At 46.9% G+C, this 10782-nt stretch overlaps 1 protein-coding gene across 1 annotated transcript; it reads right to left on the bottom strand.

Moving 5' to 3' along the window:
* Positions 1–869: 869 nt before the first annotated feature.
* Positions 870–9758, bottom strand: LOC144734849 (guanidinoacetate N-methyltransferase-like). The gene is made up of 6 exons (XM_078617264.1): positions 9410–9758; positions 6903–7048; positions 5610–5673; positions 3397–3464; positions 2295–2405; positions 870–1890 (listed from the first exon to the last, which is right to left on the bottom strand). Exons 1-6 carry the CDS (start codon positions 9591–9593, stop codon positions 1750–1752), a joined length of 714 nt encoding a protein of 237 aa, XP_078473390.1. The 5' UTR covers positions 9594–9758; the 3' UTR covers positions 870–1749.
* Positions 9759–10782: the final 1024 nt, after the last annotated feature.

Raw genomic sequence — 10782 nt, 5'->3', positions numbered from 1 at the left:
GTTTGTCTATCACATCAGGTTTTTGAGATATCAAATATTGCATTTTCAGGCCAGAAGAAAATGGGGTTTTTTTGTTGACCAGTGTTATCCTCGTAGCACAAGTAGCTACACATCCTACGGGCCCCGCACTTTCAAGGGCCCCGCGCTAAATGCTTTCAAGCTATCAATTCCGGTTCAGTGATTCTGCACTCGCTCTATTGCTATAGTACTATACTGCCGTCAACTTTTATGAACGACTGAGTGTTTAAGGTTTAGAGATCTGTCGTGTTATGTGGCTGTATAGCAAATGAAAAAATATAATTATTTTACTATGCAAATAAAAAAATTGTGTTTTAATATTTACGTGTTTTTTTTTATTTAGGGCCCCTTTGTAACATATGCTACAGGCCCCGCACTAGCTTAATCCGGCACTGCTGGCACGGTATTTGAAACAATGCTGAGGTTTCCTTAATCCCCTCCACGCCCCCCCCCTGCCTCTGTCCACCTCGCACAGGGGGTCCCGGCGGCCAAAATAACAAGAATAGCCATTTTTTTCAAATTCGGAAAAACCAAAAAAAAAATTACATTGCAGGAGCCGCAATGCTTGTGGCGAATACGAGACGGCGGCGGTCCTTGAGGAGGCCGCATGTGGCTCTGGAGCCCAGAGGTTGCCGACCCCCTGACCTGGCAGTATAAATGGGTTCATCAACCCTCGGTCGGGCAGGTCGCATGCGGCGGGGTAAAGTGTGGGTACCCCACACCTCTTCCAAGATGCCTGTCCAGCATCGAAGATTTGGCTCAAATGCACCCTCTGGAGAGAGCTCTCCGGAGCTCCCCCTCTCGTGGAGACCCCTTCCACCAGCAGTGGCATGAGCAAGCAATTGCAGGGCTGCACCTTTACCGTTTTCTTTATTCATCATCCGCAGGCATCAAACATCATTTTGAAACGGGAAACCGGAGGAGTCGCGTGGTAAAATGACCCGCATATCTATACAGAAGTCCCTTGAAAAACAGCAGTGTTTTGCTGAATTTCGTTAAAAAAAACTACTGTACTAATTACAGTACAATAATTGACAGGATTAGTTGCATTTTGTTCCTCTTTTCTTCCGTACAACCAAACCGCACCAATCCAGCCTGGCCGAGTAGTTTTTTCCACTGCAAAAGCTGAGCCGTGTCTTGCTGACACTACTACACAGTGAACTAGTTTAGCACAATGATGTAAAGCGCAGAGTCCAACTTGTGTATCAACTCGCTCTCCTCTCTGGCCTAAGTGCGATGAAGAAGGAGCATTTCTTTTAGGGCCACAGTGTTGCTGATGAATGTCAGTTATTATTATTATTATCTGCGCTTGTGCACCACTGCCAAAGTAGTACACCACCAGTTGAATATATTTATAAGTGAGACTGTGCACGGTAGATGACGTGGTAAAATGCTGCGTACTCACAGCGTACCGACACCACACGCAAAGCCCCCGCTTAATGATCCCTGGCCCCGCTCGCCCCCCCCCCCGCCCCGCTTGGCATATTTAGTTGTCTAGAAAGGCCAGCAGCCTTGTCGCGGCTTGGTTTTGGCTCGGCTTGGCAAATAGCGAGTGGAAAAAACACCTTTGCCATGAGAATGCCGTGTTGGCTCAGCTCGGACTTACCAGTGGAAACAATCGGTAATACGTGCCCCCGATGAAGCACAGTGGTGGTGCAAGTGATGAATCTGGAAGATAAACGAAGACAGCGTTTGCTGCCATTCCCCAGTGCGTGCGTGCGTGCGTGCCGCCTAGTGCTTGATGATGGTGGGGGCGATCATCTTGGTGTGGGAGTAGTATCTGCAGTCGGAGGGTGGCACCAAGTCCATGACCTCCACGCTGATGTCCTCCTTCCTGAACTTTGCCTCCACGAGCTGAGGCACCTGTGTCTCCTGTGCGGGCCCCACAGACAAACCGCGTTAGTGCAGGCTTCGTTATGGCCTCGACACATTGTATCCTTGACAGCCGTATACTGTAGCATGCATATTTCCTCATCTATTTAAAAAAAAACATTTAAATCTATTGGCTGATGTACAGGGTGGTCCAGATGTGTTGGGTACCCCACATTTTATTCTCGAAATGATAGGGTTTTTTTTAAAGGTTCGTTTAAAACAGGAATCAATATGCAAAGGGAAAAAATGCAAGGGGTCAATTAATTAGGGGTCACAGGACATCTGGACGACCCTGTAGGATGTTCCATGTACGAAATGGCAAAAATAAGCGATGAAGAGAATGTAAAATATCAATGAGAAAGTGACATAAAAATCATGGGATGATGCACGTCGCAACCATCCACCTGGAACATCTTCTCAATGTCGATGAACTTGTTCTTCATGAGCTCGCCCCACGACGTGAGGTTGCAGTAGGTGAGCACGCCGCCAGGCTTGAGGAGGTCGTAGGCGTAACCCTGCCGCAGCAAAGAGACACCGCCGGTAACATCAGAGCCAACACGCAGAGACAGGCAAGGATTTGTCACCGAGATCTTACGGAATTGTGTTGAATAATCTTCATTGCGGTAGGCTGCAACGCTTCAATGGACCTGGGCTAACCGGGAAATATGTCCGGGGTTTTGGTCTACGGATAAGGTGGCGGACCCGAAACTCGAATCACGAAGTTGCTGGCACGATTGCTGCTGCCGATATTAATTTTAATCAGGGATGCGATCTGAGGCCTTCCGGTGAAGCCTAGATGGCTCACTGCCACGTCATGGGATAGACCCAGATGCTATGGGTTGACGAACTCAGCCGACTGGCAGATAAAGATTTCAGGGCCGTACGTTTCCAGCAGCATTTTGTGAAGTGGGCAAATTCTGGACCGGTTTCACCTTTCTGGGTTTCGTGGGCAGGTGGTGTGGCCTGTTTATTTTTTGGTGGTGAAAAGGCCTTGAGAGCAGAGGGGTAGAAGCCCTTTGTCGCTGACACACACACTTTCTCGCGGGATGGCCTCACAGTGACCTCTGCCCTCTGCTCGAACGAGAGGTCATTGCCTGAAATGTTAGCTGACTGTAGCTATTCTAAAGGTAACGGTAATGATTAATGTAGGTTTTTTTTGTTGGTTTGTGTTTTCACACGACTGCCTGCACAAGTCTCTTAATGTGTTTTACGAGTCGAATGGATTTATTCGTAAAACAAAGCGTATGCTGCGAGGTGGTCTGGTCGAGAGATGGCATGACAGCAACGGATTGATGGGCCCATCTGTGCGGAGCTCTGAACGTTGCCCTCTCCTTTACGTGGAGTTTTTTTTTCTTGGCACTCAACAGTTTCCTGCCACATACCAAACATCCCGATGCAGGACCCCCCCCCTGACAAAGATAGTCCTGAGGCTCAGTGAGGCTTCATGAGGTTAATAGAAGCCGCTGTTATTTTATTCCGCGTAGTCGTCGCATTTTAAACATTTACCTTAATGAAGTCAAACTGATGCGTGTGCCAGGTCGCCTCGGAGAGTGGGTAGGTATCGTACAGAATCCCTGGAACAATACAAAGGCGGATAAAGTCACAAGGCCAGCCAATGATACGTCACCATCTTGTAATCCAGCAACTGTGTGTGTGAGATCAGATTTGTGTAATTTTCTGGAGATTAAGGTACGTGTAATTCCATTCTCACATGCACAGTTGGTTATAGGATCACAACGCGCATGCTGTCGTTTATACCGTCACTATCTATTCTTGCATACGGCAGCAATATGTTCAGGAAATGCCAAGGTCTGCCATTCCTCCTCCAGTGAGGGAGTACAGACTACACTGGTTCACTATATTGTCCATGTGATAATAGGGTTTCCCCCTTTTTTCTGGCAACAAAACAAGTGTTAAGATGTTAAAACACCAAACTGAAACCTAAACAAGGAATCCTGTCTACATTAACCACAATGCTTGTGGTCAGAATGCAAAGAAAAAAACTCTGATAATATATGCATTGTCCTTGAAACTGATTGGTCCACACCAGAGACAGCTTTCTTTTGAGCCTCGTCTCAAACGGTGTCAAAGGACGCATTTAGACCAGAGGACGCCTTTTGACGTCTAAAGGCGTCCTCTGGTCTACTGGCAAAGGAGATCCCATGATATATTGTCCATAGTTTGTGTTGCATGACCACAATCACAACTGCTGTGGCTTGTGTCTTTACTTTTATATTCATAAAGGCAGCGCCATATTGTCCAATAGGCACAGTTGGCATTGTGCCGGGGCCTATGGAAACTCAAGGGCCTAGGAAAATATATGTTACCATGTTTTTTTGTTCACAATTATTTTAACAAAAAATGTAACCAAGACATCTTCTTGAATAAATCTATTTATATAGCAAGTATAAGTGCGTCTACAAAGAGGCAGAGTCAATCGTTTTTTTCTCATAAGGCGAGAGAGAAATGGACACCGGAGATTAACTTTTCGAGATTTTTGTCAAATTGCAAAATGAGCAGGAACGTCTTCAAATGGTGTGTTTCGCACAACCTCGTTCTCAACAGAGAGCAGTGCAAGGGAAGACAAGGCGGCATTGTTGCCCTGTGGTTGATCGGAGGCAGCTTTTTTTAATCGGCTTTAGCGAGTGACAGTGGCGGTAGTAGTAACATGGGGCAGCAGTAACCAACTCGAGAAAATTATCACCGAAATCCCGCAAAACAAAAGTGCCTAGGGGCCTACAATAACATTAATCCGGCCATGCATAAATGAGATGTGAACATCGGCTTGTTGATGTCCTGATGCGGTTGATGGCTGCACCACGCACGCTGTTGGACACAAGTGGAGGCGGCTGTGATCTCCGCTGTGATCTCGTGAAATGTAAAATGTAACTTTGTACCGATTCTGAGTAGATAACAGCAGGACTCGGGGTCATATGACCCCCGCGTTCTATCAATGCACGAAGTTAATACATTACCTGGCAAAGTAAGGGCATATCTTTAACTTAAATAAAAGATAAGCAATCTGTGTTGACATCGTAGCTATGGTATGTACTCGAGGTAAAAGTGTGTGCAGCAAATTGTAATTCTGCAAGAACGCAAAATTACGTGTTTAGTCGTTACACAGCTTGCAGCGTTTTCAGTTTGCAGATGGGTCAGAAGTTAATTTCTCAAGGCTATGCATGGCCATGGGGGTTCTCTTGCTAAACGCATGTTTGGGATTCCGCACAGAAACTCACAGAAGCTGACATGCAGCTGGAGGGCTATAACAGTGAAACTACAGCTCGGGTTTATGAATGATGATAACAAGTATTTGAAGATGTATATGATAAGCCACTTCGTTGAGCTATCATTTGTGGCCAGGTCACTTCTGAAAAATGAAGCGAATACCTCGGTGGGCTTTACCTGGTAAAATAAAATAGCTTCGTTTTGTTTGTATGTTTTTGTGATATGCTTACCTTTCCTATACGTAGGCAACTCACATCGTATTTTTGTATTGTTTGTTCCTGTAACGTTGTGACTCACCCCAACTAAACATCTGTGAAGTAGAGATTTATAGCTCATCGGATTCCTCCATTTCCAAATACATATTCTGATTCATGAATGAGACAGAACGCACCAACAAGAAAAGTATTAATCACGTCATGAAGTGACTGTTGACAGAATTATGGCGGTTTATCAGAATGTTCCATGCACGAACAGCCAACAAGCGCTGTGCTTACCATCAAAGTGTCCTTTCGGCAGCGTTGGCACAACATCCTCCCACAGCCCCTTCAGTGGCACGATCTGCAGAACGCAAGTGACAGGTCATACGCGCTGGCAGGGACGCTTACACAACTCGCTTTTCATTTTTTGACCGTATAGAATAATTATTCAGTTTTTTTTAATGTCCAATGATGCAATGGCGCTTTGGGTGGCTGATTTGTGCCAGAAAGGCGCCACGTGTGAACTAAGAATAACTTGGCTTGACACGTAAGTGAGATTCTCACAAACCGCCAGCCCACTCGAGCGCCTCCTGTCACAGGGAGGCAGCTGTTGTCAACTCGGTACTCAGAGCCGAATTAAACTAAGAAGGGGCATTAATTCTAGATTTGAAGCTTTCGTGACTGCAAGTATTCATATTATTAGGTTTTTCGGTAAAGTCACGTAGGTAAAAAATCTAAATTAATAAAAGTAAAATAAAAAATAAAATAAAAATCACAACGTTTCCGAGGCAACACAAGCTTCCGTCTTCAGGTAGAACCGTCACAGCACGCGACGGTTCCATCTGAAGACGGAAGCTTGTGTTGCCTCCGAAACGTCGTGATTTTTATTTTATTTTACTTTCATTAATTTTTTACCTACGTGACTTTACCGAAAAAACCTAAGAATAAGAAGGGGAAATTGATCCTATCCCCCCCCCCACCAACTCCTGCACTTACCGAATATTCGACTTACGAACTTTCAGAGATACGAACAAACTTGTCAGTATGTCCAATTGCCTGTTCGGATCGAGAGTCGTAAGTTCAACCGCCGTCCAGTAGATGGCGGCGGTGGCATCTACATTTGTAGAACGTGAAGAACCAGTGGCATCTCTACATTTGTAGAACGTGAAGAACCAGTGGCATCTCTACATTTGTAGAACGTGAAGAACCAGTGGCATCTCTACATTTGTAGAACGTGAAGAACCAGTGGCATCTCTACATTTGGAGAACGTGAAGAACCAGTGGCATCTACATTTGTAGAACGTGAAGAACCAGTGGCATCTACATTTGTAAAACGTGAAGAACCAGTGGCATCTCTACATTAGTAGAACGTGAAGAACCAGTGGCACCTACAGGAGATTATCCAGCTTTCAAAGCCATCCCCCGTGTTTAGTGTTCACGCCGTAACAACATATTTGGAATCGACGGGAGTAAAGTTGGACTTACGAACAAATCGACTTACGAACAGACCTCTGGAACCTAACTCGTTCGTAAGTAGAGGACTCCCTGTACATTGACCCCCCCCCCCCTTTTCCGCCGGGGGGCACTCACCTTGTGCGGCTGCTTCGTCGCCCACTGCTGCAGGCGCTGGAAGACGCCGTCGTTGCACTCGATGATCCAGTGCTCCGTGATGTCGCTCTCCTCTACCTTGGTGGCCGCGATAGCCATGCCAAAGCCGATCTCCAGAACCCGTCCGCCTGCCGGCAGAATAACCAGCGGATAGCCGCCACGATCACGCTCGGCAGGAGACAGCGAGACACTCACAGCCCGAAGATTGCGAATTCAAATCCCAGTTGTGGGTTGACTCAGCCCATCATCCCTCCCGCCGGGGTCGATTAAATGAGATGTACCACTTGGTGCATAATTCAACAGCGGTCGTCCCATGGATAGACCAGCCCCTGCAATAGGAATGTGGAATTTCCCCCCGTGGCTCTCCGCAGGTCTGCGAACAGGAGACGGCACACACACCACTGCGTTGACTTTCTACTTTTGAACTTTGAGCCCGAGAATTAGAGGCCACTGAACGAGACAACAAACTGTGTGTACCGACTTGGGAGTGATCTTTGTGACTGACATGGAGTGTGCCGCCTGGCAGCATCTGTGGCGACGGCTCACAGGTCACACGGGCTCGGGTCATCGCGCCAGCGTTCCCACGTCCCAGAAAAACAACAAAACTTGCAAGGTGGCGAGCGGCCCCAACATTCGTGGGGTGCTGTGCAGGGCCCGATTACGGTTCTTGTAGGCCCCTGGGCACTTCTGTTTCGTAGGCCTTCAGTGATAACTTTCTGCAGATGGTCACTGCTGCCCCATGTTACTACTGCCGTCGCTGTCACTGACTAAAGCCGATTTTAAAAAAAAATCTGTCTCCGATCAACCACAGGACAACAACGCCGCCGCCTTGTCTTCCCTTGTACTGCTCTCTGTTGAGAATGAGGTTGTGCGAAAAACACGATTTGAAGATGTTCTTGCTAATTTTGCAATTTAAAAAAATCTCGAAAATGTCATCTCCGGTGTTCATTTTTCTTTCACATGACTCTGCCTCTTTGTATACACACTGCGCCAGTCCTTGCTATGCAAATATATATTTACTCAAGAAATATATCTTGGTTACATTTTCTAAAAATCAAACAACAACAAAAAAAACGCGCTCAACATATTTGTTTAGCGTTGTGCCCTTTTAGTTTTTCGTAGGCCCTACTTAGTGTTGTTAGTAAGCACCTTTGGAGGCCGGCCGCCTTTGTCTACCCAGTGCATATTTGTTATATACACCCCACCAGGTAGTGATTTAAGACTGAGTCTACCTAGAAGAATCCCACGACCAGTTCGGATATTCATAACTATTGGCCGAGAGGGGGCATTGGACTCTGGCAAGCGCACAGACGCACCCCCACGACGGCCTTCACTATTGAGGCACACTCAAGGCACGTGTGTCCATCACTCAGCGGTGACAGATGGACACTCATCGCACGTACGCACAGATCTCCTTCTCTGTCTCCGCACGAATCAGAATACGATGCATTCCATCAGACTACAGGGACTCCTCCACTTACCGGACATTCGATTTACGAACTTTCAGAGATACGAACAAACTTGTCTGTATGTCCAGCTGCCTGTTCGGACCGAGAGTCGTAAGTTCAACCGCCGCGCAATAAATGGCGGTGGTGGCATCTACATCTGCAGAGCATGAAGAACCAGTGGCATCTACATCTACAGAACGTGAAGAACCAGTGGCATCTACATCTACAGAACGTGAAGAACCAGTGGCATCTACATCTGCAGAACGTGAAGAACCAGTGGCATCTACATCTGCAGAACGTGAAGAACCAGTGGCATCTACATCTGCAGAACGTGAAGAACCAGTGGCATCTACATCTGCAGAACATGACGAACCAGTGGCATCTACATCTACAGAACGTGAAGAACCAGTGGCATCTACATCTGCAGAACGTGAAGAACCAGTGGCATCTACATCTGCAAAACGTGAAGAACCAGTGGCATCTACATCTGCAGAACGTGAAGAACCAGTGGCATCTACATCTGCAGAACCAGTGGCATCTACAGAACGTGAAGAACCAGTGGCATCTACATCTCCAGAACGTGAAGAACCAGTGGCATCTACATCTGCAGAACGTGAAGAACCAATAGCATCTACATCTACAGAACGTGAAGAACCAATGGCATCTACATCTCCAGAACGTGAAGAACCAGTGGCATCTACATCTGCAGAACGTGAAGAACCAATGGTATCTACATCTACAGAACGTGAAGAACCAATGGCATCTACATCTGCAGAACGTGAAGAACCAGTGGCACCTACATCTACAGGTTATACAACTATTAAAGTCATTCCCCGTGTTTGGTGTCTATGCCGTCCACCGTATTTGGAATCGACAAGAGCAAACTAAAGTTGGAGGAGGGTCCGACTTATTGATTGAAGAATTACGAACAGACCTCTGGAACCTAACTCGTTCGTAAGTAGGGGGGGGGGGCAGAGAAGCCTTTCTCCAGCAGTGGATAGACCACGGCTAAAGATGCTGATGGTCGCGTGGATAATGTACCTTTGGAGCTGGCGACGGAGGCCAGCTTGTGCATGTATGGGGTCTCCCATCGCTCCATGACGGGTTTTCCCATGATCTCCAGATGTGTGTCTGTCTCATCGTAATCAGCACCCGCATCTCGCCACGACGACTTGCAGTTCTCTCCATCCGTGAAAATCCGAGGATCGGCTTCAGTGGCCATCATCGCTGCGTACACATGTGGGGATCGAGCGGTGTGTGCCGCTCGGCTGCGGGATAGTGAATCGGCTCTGGGTGTCGTGGGTGGACGGGAGCGGAGCTTGTTGGGGGGAGACGAAGGGAGGAACAACGTGGCCTGCTCGGGACGAAGAGACCGATTCAGCAGCTGTGCCAAGATTTTAAAGGGACCGGGAATGTGGCACCCCACCCCCACCCCCCCTGTATAAATAGCTCTGACCCAACCCCACCACTCTATAAGGTTACGGGCCTACCAGCGCACGCCATGCAAGACCTCCCACCCCCAAGTCAATAATATGTGCAGGAGTCGAGTATCAGCATAAAGCAGTCATCTCGGTTCAAAGGGCAAACGTGCACATTATTATTACTACAGAATATTGTGCTTGGCATTTTCTCCACGTTGATCATATTACTTGTGTATCAAGAAAGACCGAGATTTATTTTGTTGTGAAAGCTGCAGTATGATCATGATCTATCCACTTCTGGATGGAAAAAAGTCTCAACGTGGCACGATTTGGGATTGCGTATTTGTAATTGTAACGAGTTACTTAACAATGATTGTGTGCACTACCAGATACTGTTGTTCCTACCTAGTTTTCATGAATAAAAGTGTGTATACGCCTCCTTGCGTTTTAAGACGCAAATCAAGTGCAACTTATTTCCTGCATAAATTATACAAACGTTGGTTGAAGTCACGTTGCAATTGTGTCAAGAGAAAGCTACCAACGAAAAGTTTGTTTAACCAAATGAGAACTCAAAAGGTGGAGCGAAAGTTGAGTTTGCAAGAGTCTAGGGCGAGATGTTGGGCAGCAAAGAGAAGAACACAATTGCACTAGAATCGACCATGGTCAATCCACTGCTGGATGAAGGTCTCTCCAAGCCGCTACCACCTCTCACGATTCTGCGGTGTAAACCATCCACGCAGCTCCTGCAGACAAACTGATTTAATTGCTCCGTCTCCGTGGCAGATGACCCGTCTTAGAACAGTAAAAGCAAACGTTTGAAGACAAAGTCATCGGCATTCGCATAACAGGCCACACACTGCTGATGAGACTCAGAAACACAAAACCAGCAAAGAGATTGCTGAAGCTGCTGCTGCTGCTGTAGGTCAATGGTCCAGGAGGGCACGTGGATGAACAGACTCAAATGTGAATTTATTTTTACCCAGTGAAACTGAC

This window comes from Lampetra planeri, chromosome 53 (genome assembly GCF_965212315.1).
Source record: "Lampetra planeri chromosome 53, kcLamPlan1.2.h2, whole genome shotgun sequence".
Lineage (NCBI taxonomy): Eukaryota > Metazoa > Chordata > Hyperoartia > Petromyzontiformes > Petromyzontidae > Lampetra > Lampetra planeri.
This window is presented reverse-complemented; position numbering and strand designations above follow the sequence as displayed.

What these genes read in the sequence shown, in the direction of transcription:
- LOC144734849 (XM_078617264.1), bottom strand. Translation starts at nt 9,593, where the DNA reads ATGATGGCCACTGAAGCCGATCCTCGGATTTTCACGGATGGAGAGAAC. An exon ending in CGACGAAGCAGCCGCACAAG is followed by an intron (nt 5,674 to 6,902) that starts GTGAGTGCCCCC and finishes TGCGTTCTGCAG; the next exon opens with ATCGTGCCACTGAAGGGGCT. An exon ending in ACATTGAGAAGATGTTCCAG is followed by an intron (nt 1,891 to 2,294) that starts GTGGATGGTTGC and finishes GGGCCCGCACAG; the next exon opens with GAGACACAGGTGCCTCAGCT.